Raw genomic sequence first — 26554 nt, forward strand, 5'->3', positions numbered from 1 at the left:
GTAGGTTTTTGAGTAATATTCTCTGTTTGTTTGACAAAGTTAGATATATTTGTTGTGTGAGGGACTAGAGCAATCGGCAAGCCTTCATTAAATTTATGATTTATCGTTCATTGCAAGTATAATAATATGTACGAAGAGGCTGCTGGTGATGCATTTGTAGTCAATCATCTTGGGGCTTTCGTGTTTGTAAACGATTGCAGTGTCATCCTGAGGTATAAATGCAACACTGAGAAACATATAATAAATGCAGGGTTGTGATTTGTGAAGGACAAGTGTGGGGATGAAGAGGTTTGCATTTCGAACCCCGAGGCTGATAAATTGGTATTAGAACTTGCTAGTGGCGTACCAGTGCCAGGATACGTTGATTCCCGTTACTGCAAAAGGAGCTCGCTCTTACAGTCGGAGATACGATTGGAGATCCGCGCAACCGTGCATCTAACAAAAGCTTGGAGTTATAAAACGCGATTGTAAGTCAACTTCCCCCTCATTTGTTTTTAATGGCTAAAAAAGGAAACGGAATATTGCCAACACCGTTTACTAAAATTTAAATTGCAATGTTCACAATCCAGAATCTTGATAGAAGTCACTTCGATCTTTTTAATGACGTCATGTTAGTGTTTGAGGGTAAAATTGTATTTCTCAGAGGAAAGGAGTGGCTGATTTTATGCACTGGATATTTTTGCTATTTCTCCATTTTCCATCTTTTGTAAGCCATGATAATATTTAGTTAATTGACTAAAAAAAATCCATGTTATCTCAAGAGCAACACTGCCACAGATCTCAAGTACAATTATGTCTCGGTCGATATGTTGTGTAGGAAATATAACAAGTCTCCTCATGGAAATACGTTTAAAGAGGAGCAGAGCTTCCCGTGCCATTTGACAAGTCCAAAAGTCACAAGAGCGCGATTAATTTTCGCGCGTATTCGCTTCGTTTTAAAGCCTGCATGTCGAAAGAGTTTCTCCTCATAAAAAAGAACTATGTCATCAATGTATTTGAATCTGATATATTTTTTTTTTTGGTGAATTCTTGAATTTTATGTAGTTTTATAATTGATGATTTTTTATCGAACTGTGTGTGATTATTGTTTTTGTTGCTTTATTTCTTGAAAATTTCAGCATTTTCGAAACAAACAATGAAAAACTAAATGCAAACCAGAATATTGGGATTAAAGGTTATGCACACCAATTCTTTTTTTTTTTAAACCATGGTGGCTAATATTTTGAGATTACAAGTTCTACAAACCAAAATTTTCAAAATATAATTCTTTTTTTTTTTTTTTTGGATTGACTATACTTTCAGTAAATGCACATTCCATAACTAAATGTAAACCAAAATTAAATGAAAATCAGACTTTTCAATAAATGATTTTTTTTTTTTTTTTGGAATCCATGTCCTTTTTGCAAATGAAAAAAAAAAATATAAAGGCAATCTTCAGGATAGAAAAACAAAATAGAAAAAAATAGACTTTAGTTTTTAGAACTAAAATTTTTATACTTCAACTAAATGCAAACTAAAATATTTCATTCCTCAGTTATCTAAACTTAATGGACTACATAAATAGCCAAAATCTGCAGATTTCAAAGAGACGAAAATTCAAACTCGAAATAGCAAAATGCAGACTCATAAATAGCAAAATGCAAATTCAGAACTTTGTACCTGACTCTAAAAAAAGAGTTAAAAATTTGAATAATCAAATTAACACAATATCAATATCGGTATGTTCTTGTTTAATATGAGTGGTGCTTACCGAAACTAATACGTTCTTGAGCCATTGTAGAAAACGCAAACGACAAACGATGTCTTCAAACAGCAAACAATCTGGAAAAAAAATGGTTTCACGAAGCAAACAACAAACGCAAATTTGAAAACTGCAAACAATTGAAGGACTCTACCAGTGACCAACGTGATGATTTTTTTTCAAGGTTTTGGTATTACTGAAATCGGTTTTTCGGGTGGAATTTCAGAGTTGGGAATGCGACAGATTTGGGAGTGGGGCATTAATCTCGTATTTTTTGGGAGAGAAAAGTATGGAATTAAAAGATCCACAAAGTGAGCTATTATTTGGATTTCTTATTTCCATATATTATTAGGGGTCACATTATAAATAATTAATTAACTGAAAATTGAAAATTATTAGTTGGATTTATAGACATATAATCTCTTATAGGAGGACCTATACCAAATTGCCCCATCAATCCAATTAACTTGCTCTAACTAAAGTATAATATCCTTACGTTTACATTTTATTCAAATATTTGAATCTAAGATTTAATGAATTAAACTCAAGTCCTTTAATTTTTTTATTGTAATTTTTTGTTAAGAAAATTGAAAAATCCGGTTTGGACCCAGACCGGATCCGTCCGGACCCGATGGGACCCGCCACAGACATGGACCCATCTCCCCGCACGCCGGTTACGGGTCCCCTAAAACTTGGACCCGGACCCATGTCTAGTTGATATCAGGGACTCCGGCGGCTTGGCTGCATTCTCTTTGCAGCATAACTGCAATTGCATAGTATATTTTGGAAACATGCATGGTTGATTTCGCAATAAACAATTTATTTTCTTATAAGTAACAGTTTAATAATATATGAAAGATTGTAGACTCATAAGAAGAAGTTGTGTTCACACAAACATGGTGGTTTGAAAATAAACATTGGTTAATTTTCAAAACAGTAGCTTATGCAGTAAATAGTGGATTTTAGAGGTAAATAGTGGATTTTAAAAATAAATAGTGGTTTTGTCCGGATAATAGATAATACAGAAGATGCGGTTTTTTTTAGATTTAAATTTATTTTCTGGGGATATTGGATTAGTTTTTACGAGATTTTTAGGGTGTTATTTTGGGAGAGAGATTAAGGTGGGAATCTAAATTAGTGGGATTTATTTATGCAAAAATATTTTTTTTGTATTTTTATGAATATAACAAGGGGTAAATCATAAATAGGATATTTTATTAAGGGAGGGGGGTTATCCCAAATATGGAATTAAAAATTGAATTTATCCCTCTTTTAAATGAATTTCCATGCCATGACACACGGTCAAGGCAAGAGTCAAAGATTTGCAAGATAGCAATAAGGATATGTATATAAAGATAGCAATAATCTGCCATCATAGTGCATCAACTATTTAAACCCAATACAATTTATCAATCTTTTTCACACACAAAACAAAACCAAAAAAAAAAAAAATCATGGAGAAAATCAATCTATATAGTATGATTTTGCTTCTTATCTGTTGTGTTCTGAGTATTGCACATCCCACTAATGGAAAACAAGTGAGTCATTTTTTTTATTTATGATTATCATAAAAATATATGTTAGTATTTTTTTTATTTTTATTTTTTGAAAACAAATTAAGTCTTGAATGATTGATTCATTAGTAATATCAACTTGTTGACATATATGAATATATTTTTTTGGTACGTTTATAGGGACTAGGGTGTCCCACTATATATGTATATGTAATTTATTGATTTAATTTTTTTTACTACTATTTATGTATATGTAATTCATTGATTTGATTTTTTTTTTATTACGATACATGTATATGTAATTTATTATGTTAGTATTGTGCTCCTATGATTTTTAATAATTTAGTTTTATATAAAAATAAATTTAAGTATTTTTAATTGAAGATAATAAAGAAACATAATAAATAGATCTAACAAGTAGGATAAAGAAATTAAGAATTCTGACTTAAAAATGGGGGCATGCCCGCATTTGGGTAATGATGACTCAAACCCATCCTCAATTGTAAAAAAAAATTATCATATTACATATATATATTTACTAAGTCCACCCAATTTTTATTATTTAGTCCACCAAAGCCTAAATTAATGAAAAATAGGTCATGAGTTTTTTCTTTTTCCTACTTTCAGGCTTTGTCAAATTTTTTTTTTTTAAATCCAATTTGTTTTCAAGGGCGCTGCCCCCCGAACCCCTGAAAATTTAAATTTACCGTGTAACAATATCCTAGACTCGCCATTGTTGGAACAATCATTGTTTTCATTTATTTATTTGTGCTATTTTTAATGCTTTATGCTATTTTTTGATGCAAATCCCTCCCAATAATAAAATTCTGACTTCGCCACTCGCTAGGCGGGTACTTGGTGCATAGCTCGATTAACTGTAGATCCTGATGTGATGCAAAGCTATATAAACTTGGTATGTTCATTCGAGGACTGTTCGCCCATTCGTCAAGGTGGTGCATGTTTTTTCCCAGATCTCGTATCAAATCATGTTAACTACTGTCTCAATGTGGTTTACAAACTTAACGGTACATGCGAACCTACGATCGGTAGTATTACGAATCTTGATCCCTGTAAGTTTTCTCTCTCAACAATATGCATATAAATATAATATGGGGTAAATTACAATCAATCATCTGAGGTATTGATAATTACAATTGCCTCTAAAATCAAAAAAAATTAGGACTTTTTATTATTTAAAAATATTCAAAATATAACATTACTATCATGAGATATGATATAATAACTTTTATAGTCCATGTTGTATCTTAATTACAATCATCCCCCTGACGTTAGGGTATCAAACATTCAGTTAGTTTTAGTGGGTGACTGTAATTATCAGTACCACATGGACCTTAAAATTATTATAGCGAACCTCAGGTGTTGGCTGTAATTTTTTATTTTCATTTATTTTTTTTGTAATTTTCCCTACATTATATATGATTTACCATAATTTCTAATTAACACTTTGTTCCCTTTTTTTTATGTAGCCCATGACAATTGCATTTATTGATGAGTACAAGAAAATGTTCCAAGGCAAGAATCAACATAAATAATACAGGCAAGAAGGCCTCCCAAAGGGTTTTTTTTTTTAATTTACCCAATTCTTGATTTATCACTGTGTACCCAAATCGAAACAGACCAAATATATTATTGCAACGAGGTTATTAATTAATCGAATATTATTATCAAGGCTCTCTCTCTATTGTATTATTAACTAATCTTTACAAAGCGTTACCTCTTTTGATAGTTCAATTTCCCGTTACAATATGCAAATATAGAAGCGAAAAAAACAGGGTACAAAATCAGCATTACGCCGACAAGAGGTAATCTACTGTGGTCGTAACCGAAATAATCGGTCACGAAATCGGAAACTGTTTTGCGCTGACCAAACACCATGATTTCTTTGTCGACATCTCCAAACTGCGAACTGAGCAACCCGTTTAGCGACCAAGAAGTAGGCGCCACATAGTAAAGCCACACCCACCATTTCGGAATTTGCTGTAAATTATAAAAATAAAAGTAATAATCATGCAAGAACCGTGAAAAAATATTTTGAGAGAATAATATAAAGTTTCAAGTATAATACTCGAACCTCAATAAATTAATACTCAATAAATTAATAACCTTGCTTAAATAATATTTTTTTTCAGTCGGTGATAACGTGCTTAATTTCTAATTCGCTAAATTAATCGAATTTTGCTAGTCCGGCTGTATTAATTTATAGAGTTTTAACTGTATACGTTAGTTTGTATTTTGAACGGTGACCAAATCACGTCTGAGAAAGTTAGAATTTTGAATCGAGACTTTATTTTTTATTTGGTTTTTTTACTGCGGCAGTCAAATCTGCAAAGATGGCATTTGAAAGATAATATAAGTGCTTGTAATATGTAAGAAATAGTTACCGGGCGAGGAAGGAGGAACCCGGAGAACAAATTGAGCATTGTGTAAAAGCTTGTCTGTAAAATGGCAGCTATTGAATAGCTCGGAGTTATTGCAATCAACATCATTCCGAGGTAAGTGAAGTAGAGCAGCGTACAGAACATGGCATAGAAGTACCAGAAAACCTTGTACGCTGACCAAGCGTAACCAATCATCGGATACGTGATCGCTGTTATTACAAGTGTTTGGGCGAGGATATACGGAATCTCAACTATCACCTGTACAAAACAACAGAAAATACTCTTAAGCCACTTAAATATATATATATATATATATATATATATATATATATATATATATATATATATATATATATATATATATATATATATATGCACTAGCAGAAAAATGACTTTTTACTACGAATTTTTTTGCTACACTAAAAAGCCGTTACAAAAGGTATATTTTACTATGCAGCAACAATCTTGGAGTCGTAGTAAATACTAGGATTTGCTGTTGCAAAAAAGTATTTGCGACGGCTGTTTATCGTAGCAAAGTTTTTGTCACGCCTGTATCAGTATCTCTGCTACAGGGCAAATTCGTAACAAAAGCCTTTTTACTATGAATTTGGTACCTTGTGATACAGTTAATGGTCGCAGTAAAAAGCCATTTTTCTACTAGTGATGTGACGAAAATTGATTTTTTTTTTTGGCGTACCTGTGCGACGGAATAAGCCCAAGGAGCGTACATTCCAGCGAAGCGTTCTCTGTAGAGAACAGTTCGCTCGATGCTGACATGTGAAAGAACTGACGAGGCGTTGTTTATTCCGCAGAAGAGCGTCGAGCTGTACATCGAACCGAGAAGAGTGAATAAACTCTGCTGGTTGTCTCTACAGAAGCGAAAGACGGAAGCCGAAAAAAAAGAAAACAATGTTAGAGCAGAGTAAACAACGTCTTAATTAAACAAAAACGGAGCCGTAAAGAAAACATGGTTACACTTTATTCGCTTGATCCCAGAAAAGAAAGCCGTAAAGAAGAGACGCAAAAAGCATATGAATCGATCTCATCAAGTTGTACGAAGGACTTCTCCAGTAAGACCAATGCTGCTTCCAAAGGCACGTCTTGAATTGGACCCAACCGTTTTGAGAATATTCCGTCGGGAAATGCAAATCTTTCGAACCGGGAGGCGGCGTACTCAGCTTTTTCACCACCTCTTTGTTACTCCTTCACAACAATATAAACGAAAATAAAAACGAATCATAATATTGCAAAAAATTCTATAGTACGAAAAGGGAGTCGTAAAAGATGGACTCACTCGTATAAAGCGGAATTCGTGTATATATCGGCAAAGTTGATGCCGAGTTCGGCTTCCGAGGAAGTGGAGCTCACATCCATCATCCATGTGGCAGGATTGTAATTATCTCTTATTCTCGGCACACTCGGAATGCCCTATTAAAATTATTACAAAGGTAACTAACTAAGGTGAATCGACTATTCGATTAACTAACCATGGTTAAGTTAAGGACTCACCTCAAAATATTCGATTAACTTAGACGATTGCCGACCTACGGGCCCACCGTAGATCATGCGCCCACCGGCTTTCAATAGTATTACCTGTTGTTGTTGTCGTTATTGTTACAAAGACGTATATTATTCTAATATTTTGATCAACACTAATATAAATTATATTTTCACGAATAGTTTATTACCTCATCGAACGATTCGAAAATGTCGATACTCGGTTGATGAATAGTGCAAACGATTGTTCTACCGGTCTCCGCGACGTTCTTGACTGCCCGCATGACGATTGCTGCTGACCTGGCATCAAGTCCGGTCGTGGGCTCATCCATAAATATAATGGAGGGGTTAGCTACAAGTTCGACAGCTATTGTTAGCCGTTTCCTTTGCTCGGTCGAGAGACCGTCAACGTCGGGCAAGCCCACTAACGAGTCTTTGATTCCATCGAGCTCGATGGTTTCAAGAACTTCTTTCACAAACTCCTATTGTATATAGCATCACGGAAAAATTGAATAATGAAGCTAATTATGGAGAAAAAAAAAACGGTAGAATAACGAGCGTACGGAGTTGTTAATTACGTATTTTGTCTTTGTATCGATGTGGGAATGGAGGCGTAGCCAAGCGGAAAACATAACCGATTCTTCAACTGTTATATTAGGAGAGTGTATGTCTGTTTGTTCGCAGTAACCCGAGATTCTTGCGAATGTAGTTTGAACTTTTGGGTAGCCTCCGATAGTTATTTGCCCTTCGACGGTTCCGGTGGTTTTTCTGCCGGAAAGTACATCGAGAAGTGTGGTTTTTCCGGCCCCACTTACGCCCATTAGTGCCGTCAGAACACCAGGCCTGAATGCTCCGGTTATGTCACAAAGGAGCTGAAGCCTTTTCTGAGTGAAACCATGCTCCTTCATTGCCTGAAATACGACTCCGGTGGATAAATTAAATTAGACTAACTATTATTGAAATCAAATGCAATTTTATTTTCGTGTTTACCGCGGGAGTTTCGACGTAGTATTGCACATCTTGAAACACCATGCTTAGGGGTTCAAAGGGCAAAACCATTCTACCTGGATATGAGAAAACATCAAGTGCAGTGAGAGGGAGAAAAAAATTAAAAATTAAAATCCTTGCAAGAGTAGACGTAGGGGTGGAAATCGAACAGATCGGATTAGAATTAGCCCTTACGGAAAATTTCCAATTTTTTTTTTTTTTTTTGAAGTGGAAAGTTAATTCCAATTCCATTAAAAAAATGGAAAATCGGAAATCAAAATTTGGAAATTGGATTTAAAAAATTTGATCCAAAATCGGAAACTTTTGGATCGGAATCATCAGAATTCGGAATAATTCCAATTTTCATTTTTCAGCCACCTGTAACATAAAATATATAATAATAATAATATTGATATTATAACTGTAGTTTTCGAAGAAAAAAATATCAGAATTTTCGATAACACAAAATACATAATATTATTGATATTATATTTTTTAGAAACAAGTCGGCATTCTCGTAAAAATTCGGAAATTCGATTATAATCTAATATGTATTCCAATTCCTCCAAAAAAATGTAAGAATCGGAGATCGAAACATTTGGAATTCGGAATGGAAAATATTGTTCCAAAATCAAAAAATTTCAGATCGGAATCCTGTTCCAATTTCCACCCGAATAGTGAAATAAACGATCGTATGTTTGAAAAAATAAATTGAAGTGAACACTAACCTTGATGCGATTTTGAACTACCGCTCGGAGGATAAACTCTCGACTGTTCTTCAGCAAGTGCTGTACTATTCGGTTCTTTACTTCCTCGCAGTTGAGAGAGTTTTTCGCTTGAAATAATAACACGGGAACCGAGAGCTGGTGCATTTCAGAAGTTAGTTAATTCGGTTATTCACAATGATTATAAAACGCAGTACGGTGTGTATATACTACACAAAATTTTAAAGCAATGCTCTTACGTTTTGCAAAAGTTAAGGCCAACGTGAATCCAACATCGAAAAGCAGGGTTATCCCAAACAAGGCTCCAACTGATATCCAAAAGAACTGTCCACCAAAGTCGAGCCCGCGGCTTTCAAGTGTTTGATGCCCGATCGTTGCGTTTCCGGACAGCCCCTTTGCACGTGTAATAATATTTAATAAATCGGTTATAGAATGACATAAGTAAATGCAACACAAACGACGGTCTTACCTTTTGCCACCGTGGCGCGAGAAATTCGTTCACCGTAAGTCCAATCTCCCCGTACGACAGGGGAGAAACCCAAAATGCCCATTTTAGCCACACAGGCATCGATGCTGTAAAGAAACCGTTGTTTACTTTAGTACCGTCGTAAATCTTAGGCCTAACGATCACAAATTAGAAACGGAAAAAAATAAAAATAAACATACTCACGTCTTGGGATCAAGAAACCACTGAATAACATTGCGAATAATAGTCCCATACTGCCAGCTGTCGCGGATCCGACCTGACTTCGGAACGCGGACGCCAAGAAACGGAACAATGAGGTTGAAGACAAGTGCACAGCAAACACTAACATCATTTGCCGAAAAAACCTGAAAATCATAACAAAAAAAAATGAGCTCGATAATTTTGGAACTTTTAAGCATCTGACGTGGCACTAACCTCCCGGGCTCGGGGCTGTATCCGATAACGTAATAAGTAAGACTAGTCCATACTACCGATTGCAACATCGAGAAAGGGATTTTGAGAATTGTGGCGGGAATCGCGAAAGCCCAAGCCGGGACGAAATAAAAGTCCCTTTGCTTGTAGAAAACCGCGAGTCGTACAACGGTCATATACAGCTCGGGTATTCCATCGATTAAAAGAATGACGAGCGTATAAAACAGAGCTCCCATGTAATTATTCGCATGGATAAGATCGATATCCATTTCTGTCCTCAAGAACACTGTCATCGCAACCGATGCAATCAACACGAACTGCGAAAAAGAAATTATATTCTTCAGATTTTATATAAAATTCAACCGAAAAAAAAAAATTACGAGGCTTAGTTTTGATTACCTGAATAGCTTTGAATATATAAACGAAAGAGTTCCGTTTGAAAAGAAGGTATTCTCTCGACATGCAGACTTTGAACAACGACCATTTCGGAAGAGAATACTTGCTAAAAGAAATCGCATTCTTGTGGCTCTTCGACTTGTCGAACGGAATAGATAGTTCCTTAGAGAGGTTATTCCCGTACGGAGAATCCGTGTACTTTCTTGAAAATTCATCGATCGAGACGTAACTGTAAGTTCGTCGACTGTCGTGCCAATATTGTTCTTGATCTCTCGTCGAGATGACCTGGAAATACGGTTAAAAAAAAATGTTATAGACACTAAATCTATCTTGTAAGACTAGACAATAAAAAGTTATCGAAACTTGCCTCTTGAAGAAAATCGGCCACTCCTTTCCTTTCGGGGCACCTAAATCCACAACTCCTAAAAAAATCTAAAATATCGGTTCGTGGTCCGTGATAGACGATTTTGCCCTCGCCCATCAACATAATGTCGTCGAAGAGATCGAAGGTTTCCGGCGCCGGTTGAAGAAGGGATACGACTATTGTGGCGTCTTGTAAGTGGGCTACTTGTTGAAGGCAACAAACAATCTGATACGTTGTGGAGCTGTCTAAGCCGTTCGAGATTTCGTCCATAAACAAAGCTTTTGTGGGTCCCACGAGCATCTCTCCTGCATATTATTTGTCCGAATTCGGCTCCTCGTCGTTAAATTTTTAAATGTTTACGTACGGGTCTTAAGAAAATGGATTTTTAAAAAAATCTTACCGGTCGTCAATCTCTTCTTTTGACCACCGGATATACCTCTTCTCATATCATCCCCAAAGTGTGTGTCGGCACAGATATCAAGGCCGAGAATCTACGATACATGTTCGCAGAGTATATTAAAAATATCAAAACAAATTGCTTCAGTACAATATTATCTAGAATGTATCTAACAACTGCATGTCGAATTAAAAGTTTACTTTCAATATGTAGTCCGTCTGAAGTGTCGTTTTTTGCCCTTCAACGGATATCGCCTGCACAAATAAGCCAGTTCCGTCAAAGATCCATTTAACTTGCATGCACACAGTATAGTATCGTCGGTCTCTTATACCTTCATGTAAGTATCTACATCGGGATCCGGAATGATTTTGGCTTCTTTCTCACGTTTAGTAACCTCAGCCATAATTTCTACACAAGAATTCGACCATACTGTACTTAAAAATTTCTAAATCAAAATTATTAAGTAGGTATATTTTAAATGATGTATGTATATAACTATATATATACCTGCCCTGCTACCGATACCCTGACAGTGAGATGAAAAATCGATTGTTTCTCGTACGGTCATTTCAGCGACGTGCAGATCGTATTGGCCTATGTAAGCTGATGTTTTTTGGGGTATGAATTCGTTGAGTTTATATCCATTGTACGAGATCTCCCCGGTTACCTGTCATACATGAAAGAAAGAAACAGTTACGAAAACAAATATCTAATTTTTTTGAAATCAAAGCGAAACGAGTGTATCGTTCAAATATTGAAAACAAAAGTCGAGCCGACGATGAGGCGGTCCGGTCTGACCTCTAAAACCGGAAAAATTGAAAACCGGGGTCAAATGACCAAAACCCGGTTCAACCACGTAAAACTCGGGAACCAGTGAATCGGTCAAAGAACTCAGTTCTAACAACATTGACTAAAACAATATAACCACCTTGAGTGATTTGTCCAAATTTCCTGATAGAGCTTTTAACAGTGTAGTCTTCCCACATCCCGGAGGACCGAGTAATAGAGTCATTCTGCAATCGGAAAAATTCATTGTTACGATTTAATTTTGAAGGAACATTTCGCGTTACACTAAACTACAATTGAAAAAGCTCGAATGCCGTAAGTCCTAAACGGTGAACAACAATCCCGTTATACTCAATGAGATAAGTATTGGGGCAAGTTTCTACTGTCAGAGTTATTAGAATCATACAATTTATCTACCAAAGAACGAATAATCTAGGCTGAGCTCGAGTATGGTTGTAAAACATACTATTTTACTTATTTATTTTTTTGTAATCAAGGAACCCGCAACCAACCATATAGGTGCACTGGGTAAACCTACACTCTCGTATAATAGCTTGCAAACAATACACTATTTTCGGCTTTTTAACAAAGTTGCCAAAGTACTAATGACCCGTTGAACTGTAAGATGTCAACGTATCTAAAACTAAATTTAAAACTGGAAGATTGAAATCTGGTTTTACTAGCAGTTTAAGCTTTTGGTTGAGATGATCATTCAACATGGTATCAGCCAAACCAAATGAAAGGTCCTGAGTTCGAATCCCACAGCTACCCATTTCAAATATTTCAATAACCAAACACGTGTGATTATAATTGAAACACGTTTACTAAAACGGGAAGTGGTTTTAATGTTACCTTCCGGGCTTTATGACACCGCTAACATCCTTAACGATGTCTATGTGTGCATCTTGTGACGGTAAACCAGGCAACCGTCCGATGTCCTGTTCATCATGACTTTCGTATTACACATAGAAACATATAAATATAAACTTTCGTTAAAATACGTTTTAACAAATTATATACGCTCACCGAAAGCATGCTTTTCAGAGAATTCCAAAGAGTGGGCAGTGGCTTTCCGTCAACAACCTGACATTTAGCTTCGACACCCAAATTGGAGTATCGAACTTCAATCGTCGGAAACTTCACACCAACTCTGCATCAAATAAATTCGATTACATAAAGAAACGAGAAGATATTATTTGACGAACATCTATTCGTCTTACTTATCCATTCTTTTTCTCATTTTGTGCAACAGCTTCAGATTATCGTTTTCGATGTGCTTGATGAGCTTCTCAATGAACATATGCCTCTCGTTCGAACCGAGCTTAGTGACGTCGACAACTTTCTTACCTTTAATCCCATTTTCGAGATTTTCGTCGAACAAAGACGATCGTAGCCGATCGAACGTCGGCAGCCTATCGATTTCAGCCCACTTTGAGAGAGCTTCTTCGTTATCGACGTTGTTGTTATTTCTTTCCGAACTTAAAGCCGAATAGCTTCGAAGACTTGATATACGACGAAACGACGATCTCAAGCTTCTGCCGATCTCGGCTAGCTCAATCCTAACCGCCTCGATTTCGTTTGTGCCAATCAACTGAGCCATACTTTTTGTTCAAGATTAATTAAAATTAATCTTGTTTTCAGCTTCAAAACATGCATTTATATATCAACAAAAATGGACAAACTTCAATGCAGAATGTACATGTTCTACTTATAAAAGCTTGGATCATGAGGTAAGGGATTGCATCATTTCCTAATATTCTTTAACGGCAGCATGGGAAACGTTGACTATTTAAATAAATTAAAGACGGTCAAAATAGGCAGATGCAGAGCCTAAAAAAAAAGTAAAAATGTGTAAATTACAAACCACCCCTGAGGTATGGTCAAATTACGAAAAACCCCTCATGTTTGGATAATTGCAACTACCCCTCAACTATGTTACACGTTCACCATTATGGCGTCAAATTCAACATAATCTTCTAGATTTCGTGTAATGTTCTCTAGTTTTTACTCATTTTGTGCAAAAATGCAGTTTCTGATGCACCACAATCTGATATTTACAAGCCAAAAAACATCTGATGATTATCTTACTTCAAAATATGGAGCTCGATTGGGATAAAACGGGTACAAAATTGAGAATATTACATATAATCTAGAAGATTCCACTAAATTTGACACCGCAAGGGTGGACGTGTAAAAACATTTATAGTTGAAGAGTGGTTGTAATTATCCAAACATTAGGGTTTTTTTTTTATAATTAGAGCATAACTTAGGAGTGGTTGCAATATACCCTAATTAAAATTGATTTCCAGTTTAATGCAACTAACAATGCACATGAACATATAAAAAAAAATTATTATAATTTCAATAATGGCAACTACAACTCAGGATTGTCTTCCTGAATTTAAGCAATTAGAATATTAAAATGAAACCCATACTTTATAGTTTATACATTAAAAAATGATGGCTATTAATCTAATGAACCACAGAATCCAGTGAAATCTGCATTGTCTAAGCAAATGCATGTGAAATGGAGGATTAATTAATTTATTTCGTAATTTTACATAACACGTCATCACGCCAAAAAAAAAACAAAAAAAAAAAAAAACAAGAACATTAGACATTCCGGTAAATAACAAATAGGCCCATAATAAGAGCACTTACTTAAAAAATGGACAATCAATTTTTTTTGTCTTTTATACGTATCAAAATTAACCTCACCTCTATGAAATTCTAATTCAACTCCAATTTCATGAAATACACCTCAATTTAGTCAAATTTCTCCAGTTACCAATTTTGACCTTTATTCTAATTTTGACCGCCATCGTCTGTCAACCGATGTTGACCTTTGTTTTTTTTTTCTTTTTCGAAAACCTTTTAAAAAAATTCATTAATATTACTGTCTTGGCCTGCAATATTACTGTCGCAAACAGTAATATTGCAGGTCAAGATAGTAATATTAATTTAATTTTGTAGGTCAAGATAGTAAAATTACTGTATCAGACAGTAATTTTACTGTATTAATTAATTTGATTGTCATGGCCTGCAATTTTGCTGTCTCCGACCGTATTATATTACTATCTCATGGAGTAATATTACTGTTTGTGACAGTTGACATTCAATATTACTGTCTCAGACAATAATTCAGAGAGAAAATTTTAAAAAATAAATAAATATACAAAAAAGTCAACTCGGTGGACTGGCCCGAAAAAAATATCAGAAAAAAGGGTTTACCAAAAAAAAAATTCAATGCCGAAATCTGGCAGGAAAAAAAATTATTTTCAAAAAAACAAAATATTTTTTCGAAAATTATGAAAATGAGGATTACTGTGGTATATTTGTTCAAATTTGGGGTCGATGTCCAATATTGATGAAGTTGGAGTATAATGAATGGAATTGCTAAAAAATATATTATGAGGGGTATTTTAGACAAAAAACATGGATATGAGATTATTTGCGAGATGTTATTTTTCTAGACTTATTGCATTTAAGTCCCTTGTCATGAACCTATTTGCCATTTGCCCATTTTTTTTTGTTAAGTTTTACGAAGAATTACACCTTAACAATTAGTACCAAATAATTACTAAACAGTTATTAAATAATTTTAGCAGTCATTAAACATTTAACCGCAAGGGATGACCTAACGGTTGGAGCAAGTGAATCTGTGCCATTTGATCCATGTTCGAATCCCCAACGCACAAATTTATGCATCTAATGTTTTTGATTCGTATAAAAGACAAAAAAAATTGACTGTCCATTTTTTAAGTAAGTGCTCTTATCATGGGCCTATTTGTTATTTACCGGAATGTCTAATGTTCTTGTTTTTTTTTTTTTTTTTTAGTTTAATGTCCCAATGCATCTATATGTTTTCGTAACAAATAGGCCCATCACATGGGACTTAAATGCATATTGGTTCACAAAAAAAAAACAGTCTTTCAAATAACTCATCCCCATGCATTTAGTCTAAAATACTCTCCATAATATAATTCTTATCAATTCCATCCATTATGCTCTAACTTACTTAATATTACACATTAACACTGAATTTAAACAAATGTATCACATTAACCCCCCAAATAATAATTTTTTGAAAAAATATTTTTTTTTCTGATTTTTTTTTCCGGCCGGTCAACAACTGTTGGCCGCCGGTCTCCGACGTTGACTTTTTTTTCGAATTTTTTTTTCTTAGAAAAAAAGATTTTAATTAATATTACTGTCTTGGCTACTAAATTACTGTCTCAGACAGTAATATTACTTTTTGGGATAGTAATATTATGAATATTATTTTCCCAAACAGTAATATTATTAATATTATTGTCTGAGACAATTAAATTAATGTTGGAGACAGTAATTTAGCAGCCAAGACAGTAATATTAATTAAAATAATTCTTTTTAGAAAAAAAAGTCAATTAACAGTTAAATTACTGTCTCCGGCAGTTAAATAACTGTTGGAGACAGTAATTTAGCAACGAATACAGTAATATTAATTAAAATATTTAAAAAAAAAGTCAATTAACAGTTAAATTACTGTCTCCGACAGTTAAATAACTGCTAGAGACAGTAATTTAGCAGCCAAGAGAGTAATATTAATTAAAATATTTTTGAAGAAAAAAAAAAGTCAATTAACAGTTAAATTATTGTCTCCGACGGTTAAATAACTGTTGGAGACAGTAATTTAGTAGCAAAGACAGTAATATTAATTAAAATATTTTTTTTAAGAAAAAACAAAATTATAAAAAAAAAAAAAAAAAAGTCAACGCTGGAGACCGGCGGTCTCCGGCAGTCAACGGCGGCTGACCGGCGGTCTTCGGTGGTGGCGGGTCAAAATTGGGGCAGAGTTAAAATTGGTTAATTGATGAAATTTGGCTAAATTGGGCGTGTAAATCATGAAATTTGGAGTTGAATTGGGTTTCAATGAATTATGGGTAATTTTGGTATATATAAAAGGATTTTCCTTATTTGCAAATAAGTTTGAATGTGTTGGATTTATTTGATAGACAAAAAAGTTGGATGTCCCTCTTTTAATTAAGTGCCCTTGTCATTGACCTATTTGCCATTTAGCCATTATTTAATTAATTATGACTAATCTTAACAGCCAAGCAACAGTTAATTATATGATTTGGACTTATAATATGTTGAAAATTAAAATACTATATAATTTGGTACCTAGACCAAGGTTTCAGTCAACAATTTGAAGGCATGATGATGCACGCATCACCATCAAATAATTCAACGTTTTAACAAAAGCAAGAAAATCTATATAATTTATTTATGTTAAGAACTTTTTTTTTTATAACGGGCATAATCAGGTGTGTTCACTTGGCTGGTAAACCAATCGAACCATATTCAGTTCGGTATTCGAAAAATATTTTTTGGAATTCCGTTATTTGGTACGGTATACAATATTGATTCACCGGTATACCGTACCAAATACTGAAATATTTATATATTTTTTAAATTCTTTAAGATCATATTTTTAGATTGATAATATTTTTCATTAATTATAAATTAGCCTTTATTGATAATCACCTTTTGTTTTTAGGCCCGATTATTGAAATTTGAATGTCAAATCCAAGAATTAAATAGTTTAAATATATTTTTTTACATTCTTTAAAATATTAAAATAAATTTTCAATTTTATCGATACCGAATCGAATAAACCGAATTAATTCAGTAAAAAAAAGTATCGACCCGAATGGTACGGTACATCTAGACGGGTACAAATTTAAGTCCTAGAATTTATGTTTACCAAAATTCCGATACGATTTGTTACGGTGTTACCAAATGAACACCCCTAGACATAATTTTTATTTATGGCTTATCTCCTCTTATTTTGCAGATGCTACACTTAATAAAATATATATTATGTATTTTACATCATAAGTCTAAACATAATATATATAAGGATGTGTTTAAATAGCTAGTTGATTATACACATGTCACTAGTAGAAAATTTTCTTTTTAATATGGATTTTTGTATTACGGTCAAAAGTCGTAATAAAAGGGACTTTTCACTATGGGACAATTTTGAAGTCGTAGTAAATATTAGGATTTACCGTAGCAAAAAAATATTTGGTACGGCCATTTACTGTAGCAAATTTTATGTCACGCCTGTATATACTACGGGGCAAACTCATAGCAAATACGTAGCAAAAATTTTTTTACTACGAATTTGATACATTTTAATATGGTTAATGGTCATAGTAACATGCCATTTTCTACTAATGTGGGTATAGTGAAATTATACTTGATAAAATTCATCATGGGTAGGTTCAAATAAACTCATCAGTATAAATAACTAGAGGAGTTGATTGTGATGATGAACTTCTTGCTGAAACATTGTGGAAATGTTTTATGTGATAGGGTTTCGGCGTGAATATAGGATAATGTCGGGTAAACGTGGCTATTAACTAAATTAATAAAGGGCGAATGGCAAATAGGTCCATGACAAGGGACTTAAATGCACACAGAGATAGACAAAAAACAGTCTTTCAAACAAACTCATCCTCATATCTTTTGTCTAAAATACCATCCATAATATAATGTTTATCAATTCCATCCACTATACTCTAACTTCATCAATATTAGTATATAACACATTAACCCTGGATTTAAACAAATATATCCCATTAACCCACATTTTCATAATTTTTTGATTTTTTTTTTCACAAAATAATTTTTTTCTGATTTTTTTTTCCGGCCAGATCCCGGCATTAACTTTTTTTTTTTTTTTTTTCTGACCGGTCTCCGGTGTTGGCTTTTTTTTTTTATAACTTTTTTTTCTCTCTAAATTACTATGTTAACAACAAAATGATTGTCTAAAATAGTAATTTTGAATACCAAAACAGTAATATTATGAATATTACTTTCTCGAACAATAATATTACTAATATTACTGTCCCAAACAGTAATATTGCAGGCGACAGTAATATTACGGTCGAAGACATCAAAAGTGCAGGCCAAGACGATAAAATTAATTAATACAGTAAAATTATTGTTTCAGACAGTAATATTACTGTCTCAGACAGTTAAATTACTATTGCAGACAATAATTTAGCAGCCAAAACGGTAATATTAATTAATATTTTTTTAGGAAAAAACCAGTTTTCAAAAAAAAAAAAAAAGAATTAGCGCTGAGACTGGCGGTCACCGGCGGTGGGGGGTCAAAATTGGTTAATTGGTGAAATTGGGTTAAATTGGGGTGTAAATCATAAAATTGAAGTTGAATTAGGGTTTCAAGGAATTGGGGGTAATTATATATAAAAAAGGTTTTCCTTATTTGCAAATAAGTTTAAATTAGCTGGATATATTTGGAAGACAAAAAAGTTAGATGTCCTTTTTTTGATTAAGTGCCCTTGTCATGGGCCGATTTGTCATTTATCCTTAATTAAAAGGGTATAAACGAATTAAAATATCTAATACAACTTATTATTATTTACAGAAATGCCATCAACCGAAAAAGTTGGGTCAAACCTACGTTTGAAATTATAGCTTAAAATAGCTTATTTAAAAAAAAACAAAAATAGAGATTGGTGTTACAAACACAAAAAAAAAATAGATTATGAGACAAGAAAAGCGTTTGCAATCACCCCTTAAATAACATGTTGAACCATGCGTCCATGCGTGTGATATCATGCCTATAATTTATTGAAGGTGATTAATAATATATATCCTAGACAACTAACCTTGACATGCTTTCAGTTGACTAATTTATTTATAAAATTGTTTTTTTTTTCCATAAGAGAATCAAAACAACATGACAATTGAGACAGCTACATTTTATGCCAGCTAATTTTTATTTTTATTTATATTTTTCTCTTTTTATTTGTGAAAATAGAGTCTTATTCATGTTAGGTTGTTTTAACTTTTAATGATGTTGAATGTGGCCACGTCATTCGAAGTAGTGTGCAAAATTGGACAAATGAAAGGTGCATCCGAAGTACAATTTGACAAGAACAATTGAAATGGACTCTAGAGGGCACAATAATAATTTTCAGTCTAAAATGTTCATTTCCATTCTAAGCTCGTAAATAAAGCTGCCCGATGGACTTTTAGCAATGTGTGTCTGGACCGTTGGCCATGCCCCCAGTGTAACACCCTCGTTTGGCGGGCATTTCCTAGGGTGAACATTCACCATTTTGGATTCTGAGCCGAGCTCTTACCAACCATTTATATATTAATCCAAACGTGCAAAGTTCAGGAACAAATATTTCCCCACAGATAACGCCAGGTTATGCAACCGATATGGCTAATATGAGGAATAAGAAAGAATATGGTGGATAAATATGAAGAAGTCCAAGAAGAAGCCCAAAAGCAAGCCACGAGCTAGCTCAATTGACCTACAAAGGAGTGCCAGGGATGGTCTCCCAGCGTTAGCACTTTGACGATCAAGTTAGCGAATTTAAATGGGAGAAATCAGTGTATTATTAAAGTAGAGTATTGAGATATGACATTTTTTTAGTGCCCCACGACTGCTATTTGTACCTGCCTAACGGATGAGGTGGTGGGAACCTCTATTTCTTTTACCTCTATTTGTACCTGCGTGGGGCTGACATGACTCTTCTGAGCTGTTGACCTGCAAGAGGCGAGCCCTTTCTAGGGCTCGTGAGCAATACTAGTGCCTTACAGGAGAGGTCGCCCTTCTCCGAATCTGACGTGGACAATTTTCCTATCAAGGCTTTCCCCCCGTCGTAACCGCACATGCGGTCTTGTCAGCCAACTGCCGCCTGCTCCGCCTATAAGGGGCGTGGGGATGGCTCATGGGCCTGGGCCTCAGCTCTTGGGTTTGTATGATTTGTACTTAACGGACCTTCAAGGCAATTGGACCCGTATAACTCGTTATATTTGACATGTGAAAGATATCAAAGAGGATGGGGTGCAGAGACACGATACGTGGGACAAAGAAATGTCACTATTCGTTCACGCTGAGCTTATACTGAATCAAAGTGACGATTTTCTTGTACAGGTTTTTCATGTTTGTCGTTTACAATTTTTTCGTATTAAATTCCGAACGCCCTCTAGATCAAACCGAACACACAACATCACCGCGTAAAAAAGAATGCATTTCATCAAACAATTATCTCTATACACAGAGCCCTTGCTTTAATTTCTCTATCATAACACCACTATTTCCCACAACCAAAAAAAACAAACATCTAATCTAAAATTTCATACAAGATCAAGAATGAAAAAACCACAATACAAGTAGAGAACTTAAGGGAAAAAAATTTAAGTGCCATGTTCCAACCTCCTATATATATATATATATATATATATATATATATATATATATATATATACCTAATAATGTACTTTTAGCCTCCTACTATATCCTTTAGACACAATCATCTTTGTCATTAATGCAAATCATGTTTTGGTTGTGATCAAGAATTCCTTCTGCTCTATGATTTTATATCCTGAGTGTCACTTTTATCAGTGTCGTAATTCTCTCGTTGAGAATCCATCTCAATGCTACTCGCCCGTGTTCTTCTGTTCCTTCGATCCTATAATAATTGAACCACAATAAATATCAAAAACAATTCCATTGTGTGCCGGCTTCTATTTAGAAATAAAACTAAAAAGTCAAGTGAAATCGCATTAATACTCGAGTATTAGTACGTAAATGAAATTTATGACCAAATTAATTGACCATTTTAACCTTTTCAAAACTAAAATGTGTTTATGTCAATGTCTATATAGTAATCTTGAAGTAGTGATTTTTCCAGATTCATTCAAATCACATTAATTTGCCGAAAATCATTTTATACAATTCAATAGTAGTTGATTTGTTTGTTTTAGGGTGATATTTTTGCTAGTCCAATCCGGTGTTTTTATATTTATATTTACGCATGGATTTATTTATCGGGTTTAAAAATTTATCAAACACGTCGCCAAAAAAAAAAAAAACCAATTTAAAATTAGTAAAAAATGACCTTTTTACCCTCACCAACTTTTATGTTCTTTTTTCAAACTTCTTAATTAGAACAAGTACCTCTCTTGGAATGGGATATTCTTCGGATTCAAGCATTCGAACAACTTGACTCATCCTAGGTCTTTTGTCTGAATCCGGATCAACACATCTCAAAGCTGTCAAAAGTGCCCTTTTGAGTGCTCTAGTCGAAGGCCTCGTCTCTATATTCGGGTCCACCACTTCTTCCGAACGCCTATTTCCCACCATCATTTTCAACCAGTCCACCAAATTAACCTGCAATTTTATTTATTTAATTTTATTTTTATTTTTTGCATTAAAAAACCTCCAATTATTTGAAACTTCTACATTTTTAACGAAAACACCATTTCCGAACGTCCCTTTGCATAAGGAATTTTTAGAACGTATATTTGTTTTTTTATTGGACATAAATTTTATTCTTAAAGAGGTAAGAATTTGAAATTTAAAGTATAAATGAATTCAATCAATGACTTTGTTTGTTATCATGGAAATGGAATCTTCACAATTAAAAATTTTGATCCAAACAAAGCCTTACGAGAATAAATATGCGTAAAAAGTCTGATAATAATAATATATAATGTGCGACAGATAAATACCTCTGGAGCAGGGCGACCGTAGTCGACTGGATCCCTTCCAGTAATTGCTTCTAATAGCAAAACACCGAAGCTATAAACGTCACTCTTTTCGTTTAAAAGTCCAGTATTCGCATATTCAGGAGCAACATATCTGCAAATTATTTTATTTAAAAAAAATAAATATACGAGTGGATGAAATCAGTTCTCCGTAAATCTAACGCAAAGCTATATACAGTAGAACCTCGATAAATTAATAACCTCAATTAAATAATTGTTTCTCTTGGTCCCGACTCGGTGAAAACGTGTTAAATTATTAACTCGATAATTTAATAATTCGCTAAATTAATAGATTTTCCCTAGTCCCCACTGTATTAATTTATAGAGGTTGATAATCTAATAATTCGCTAAATTAATAGAATTTCCCTAGTCCCGACTGTATTAATTAATAGAGGTTAATAATTTAATAATTCGCTAAATTAATAGAATTTCCCTAGTCCCGATTAATTTATAGAGGTTTAGCTGTATTAATCCAATATTTCAATTGAAAAAAATAAATATGGGTTGCAAACGAAATAGTGAGCAAAAGAAAGAAAGAAATAAATAAATAAATAAAACGAAAAACGAAAAAACTGACCCAAAGGTACCCATGACTCGAGTGGTAATATGACTTTTGCCAGCACCAAGTAGCTTAGCAAGACCGAAATCAGAAACCCTAGCATTGAACTCTTCGTCGATCAATATATTGCTCGATTTTATATCTCTGTGAACCACTTTCGGTTCAATTGCCTCGTGCAAATACGCAAGACTGCAACAATAATCGCATTTAGATATGTAGCAAAATTAGAATAAATTAAAATAAAATAAAAAGCTTTTTTCGTTCGACTTACGCTTTAGCTGTGCCGAGCAGAACTTTTGTCCTGGCTTCCCATGTAAGATATCCATGGTGACGCATTGCACCATGAAGCCACTGTTCTAGATTTCCATTGTTGACGTACTCGTAAACTAGCATTCTGAAAAATAAAATAAAAAACATTAATTTTCAGTTAATAAAGGTATTGTCTTTGTTTTAAATTAACCAAGTTTCAAATTAACGGTCGTTTAACGTTTCAGCATAGGTACTAAGAAAGGTAATAAACATGAAAGAATTTTACGTAAAAGATACATAATAGGACTAAAATAGTTTTCCACTAGTTAGGACTAAATCGGAACAAAATCGGGAAAAATATAATCAATGCATTTGAATTTTTTGAAATGCTCGACTGCTCGTAGACTAGCATTATGAAACGATCATTGTAAGTTAAATTAGGTACTCTCTGCTTCAATTTACAAATTAATTGCCGTTTAAGGTTTCAACAAAAGTATTAAAAAAGATAATAAATATTAAAGAATTGGGTAAATTACGGCCACCCCCTGAGATAAGGTCAAATTACAAAAAAAAAAAACCCTCCGGTTTAGGTAATTACTACCACCCCTCAGCTATGAATCTTCTTACACGTCCACTCCCGTGGTGTCAAATTTAGTGAAATCTTCTAGATTATATGGAATATTCTCAATTTTATACCCGTTTTACCCCATTCGAGGTCCACATTTTGAAACAAGATGATCATAAGATGTGTTTTTTAACTAGTAAATATCGGCTTAGGGTGGTGCATCAGAACTGCATTTTTGCACAAAAACAAACTAGAGAAAATTCCACGGAATCTAGAAGATTATGTTGAATTTGACACCATAAGGGTGGACGTGTAAGAAGATTCATAATTTAGGGGTTGGCAGTAATTACCCAAGCAAGAGGAGGGGGTTTTCGTAATTCGACTTTACCTCAGGGGTGGTCATAATTTACTCTAAAAAATTCCAAGAAATAAATACATTATAGGAGTAAAATTCGAACTCGAACTACTATTGTATGATTCGGAGCTTGTAGTGGAAATCAATTTAAAGCACAATGTTAGAGCTAGAGATATATCAATAATCTCTGATTCCGCTATCGTAAAAAAACATAATAAGACTATAATACGCTTCCAAGGTAATTCTATCTCCAATAATTAAGAGTATTCATAGCCAAATCCGGAGAAAGTTAATCAATGCATCACACTCGAACTACTATTGTATGATTCGGAGCTTCAAATAAAATAATTTTAAATCACAATATGTTAGAGCTATAATTGTATCAATAATCTAGTATTCCACAATAGTATAAAAAAAAAAAAAAAAAAAAGAACAAAATCGGCGGCCAAATTAGAGCAAGATTGTACCTATGAGTTCCTTCGATACAATATCCGAGAAGTCGAACCAAATTCTTATGCCTCACATGTCCAATAGCCTCGACCTCAACTCTAAATTCCTTTTCGGCTTGACCTCTGTTTTTGCATAATAATAAACCATTAAAAAAGCATCAAACTTTTACGAACACGAAAAAAAAAAATCCATAATAAGAAAACAAGTAAAAAAAAAAACCCGAAAAACTCACAAGTTGTTTAGAAGCTTCTTAACCGCGACATGAGTTCCATTAATAAGCTGCCCTCGATAAACAACTCCATAGCCACCTTCTCCAAGTACATTCTCCTTCGAAAATTTATTAGTAGCTTGTTCGAGGTCTCGTAAAGTAAACCAATGGCCCCACCCCAAGTGTGAAAATTCAGGCAAACCACTTAAAGGCGAAGGAGCCGTTATATTTGGATGTGAAGAAGAAGGTTTGTTATTATTATTATTATTGTTAAATACCGAAAACGCCCCCTCTTCGCCCGATTGTGATTCGCAGTAATCTTTGTCTACGTGATGGAACGAGCCCGATTGGCTGCTGTTATCTTTGGTGATTCCTAAGTGGACCATAACTTTGTCGGATTCTTTATTGCTTGATTTGTCGTGGATTGTGAGGAGAATGCCGTCAGTAGGGGCGAAATGGTCCGATGATATTTGCTCGACTCGTACTTCTTTTATTTCTTTCGAGATGGTGGGTATTTGGGTGAGGGGGAGGCTTTTCGGCTGAGATTTTTTCGATTTTTTACGCGAAGTTAGGTAGAATGTTAGTAGAAAGAGGATTGTTATGATTAATAACGCAACGATTATTCCGATAATTTCCCACACTTTGAGGCCTAAAATGCCGGCGTTTTTCGATAGTTCGGTGTTCAGATTAGTACCCATTGTTGAGGATTTTCAAATAAACCTGTGGAATTGCAATTATACAATCCTATGCTTCAATAAACAGCACAAGAACAAAAAGGGACTTTCTTGCAAATAAACAATACTTGAGGGGGCAAAAACAAAATTACGAAACAAAGTGTAGCAGCAGAAAATAGGACTGCATAAATCAGTACAGACTACACACTACAGAAACAAGATCCACAAGCAGATATCATCTCCCACATTTAATAAATTGTATTAATATTTAATTAAAAATATTACCTTTTTAAGAGAGATAATAAAACAAACACTTCCTCAAAGGGCAGATCTTGAAAACCCCATCAAAAGAACTCAGCTCCAAGAAACCTTAATAAAAACAAACAAAACCCACATTTCAAGAATGTCCGAAAAATCAAATCTTTACTACAGAACCACCCTCTAAAATGGGCAAATGGTTTTTTACTGATTGCTGGAATGGGTTTTGCTGATTATTAATGGATATAATATTATTGTTGTTGTTTTGTTTGTGGTGGTTAATCAGGTTAAGGAATATAAATAAATAATATGAGAGAGAGAGAGAGAGAGAGAGAGAGAGAGAGAGAGAGAGAGAGAGGGGGGGATGAAGTTATCAATGGTAGGTGATGTGAGAGAATGAATGCCTTAACAACAATTTTAAGACAACAGTGAAATGGAAGCATAGAGAGAGAGATAGAAGGTAGCACTCCCACACCCTCTTTATTTTTAATTAATTAATTAATTTTCTTTGTGAAGATGACTTCTTAGCAAAAATATAATCTTTTACTTATATATATATATATATATATATATATATATATATATATATATATATATATATATATATATATATATATATATATATATATATATATATATATATATATATATATCTTGTAATTAGTTTGTATAAATAGTGATGCTGGGCAATAAAATTAGAGATATGAATTCCTCCGACAAATATTTTCTTGCACTTTCTTCGTACAGTGCAATATTGTTCTTGTTTAATTTCTATACTTCAATATACGTGTGTATATATATGTATATATATACAAAAACTTTTAGGGCTAGTGAGTTTATTCTATAACACGTTATCAGCACGAGATTTTGCTGGATAGTGATTTGCTATTTTCGTATTCTTCTTTCTATTTTACTTTACGAAAATCCAGATCCTCGATCTATTATCGAAAAGAC

The 26554-nt window shown here is 33.9% G+C and overlaps 2 protein-coding genes and 1 long non-coding RNA gene across 3 annotated transcripts; 1 reads left to right on the forward strand and 2 right to left on the reverse strand.

Moving 5' to 3' along the window:
• Positions 1-3160: 3160 nt before the first annotated feature.
• Positions 3161-4944, forward strand: LOC148765010 (uncharacterized). The gene is made up of 3 exons (XR_016029488.1): positions 3161-3279; positions 4103-4325; positions 4743-4944. It is a non-coding gene; the product is annotated as an uncharacterized LOC148765010 (long non-coding RNA).
• Positions 4903-13466, reverse strand: LOC105956468 (pleiotropic drug resistance protein 3-like). Its single transcript, XM_088812892.1, has 24 exons — positions 12925-13466; positions 12731-12854; positions 12557-12642; positions 11847-11931; positions 11426-11585; positions 11250-11326; positions 11119-11172; positions 10922-11012; positions 10525-10826; positions 10161-10442; positions 9765-10078; positions 9534-9694; positions 9333-9436; positions 9103-9256; positions 8867-9001; positions 8142-8215; positions 7730-8062; positions 7343-7633; positions 7164-7247; positions 6949-7082; positions 6630-6857; positions 6352-6523; positions 5658-5912; positions 4903-5253 (listed from the first exon to the last, which is right to left on the reverse strand). Exons 1-24 carry the CDS (start codon positions 13302-13304, stop codon positions 4987-4989), a joined length of 4347 nt encoding a protein of 1448 aa, XP_088669018.1. The 5' UTR covers positions 13305-13466; the 3' UTR covers positions 4903-4986.
• A 7385-nt stretch (positions 13467-20851) lies between these two features.
• Positions 20852-26107, reverse strand: LOC105970500 (putative receptor-like protein kinase At5g18500). The gene is made up of 8 exons (XM_012995336.2): positions 25628-26107; positions 24693-25388; positions 24478-24582; positions 23113-23235; positions 22860-23030; positions 22247-22376; positions 21693-21905; positions 20852-21204 (listed from the first exon to the last, which is right to left on the reverse strand). The coding sequence occupies exons 2-8, from the start codon at positions 25364-25366 to the stop codon at positions 21103-21105; spliced, it is 1518 nt and encodes a 505-aa protein (XP_012850790.2). The 5' UTR covers positions 25367-25388; positions 25628-26107; the 3' UTR covers positions 20852-21102.
• Positions 26108-26554: the final 447 nt, after the last annotated feature.

Source organism: Erythranthe guttata, chromosome 14 (genome assembly GCF_056151865.1).
Source record: "Erythranthe guttata isolate IM_541 chromosome 14, IM_541, whole genome shotgun sequence".
NCBI classification, from domain to species: Eukaryota; Viridiplantae; Streptophyta; class Magnoliopsida; order Lamiales; family Phrymaceae; genus Erythranthe; species Erythranthe guttata.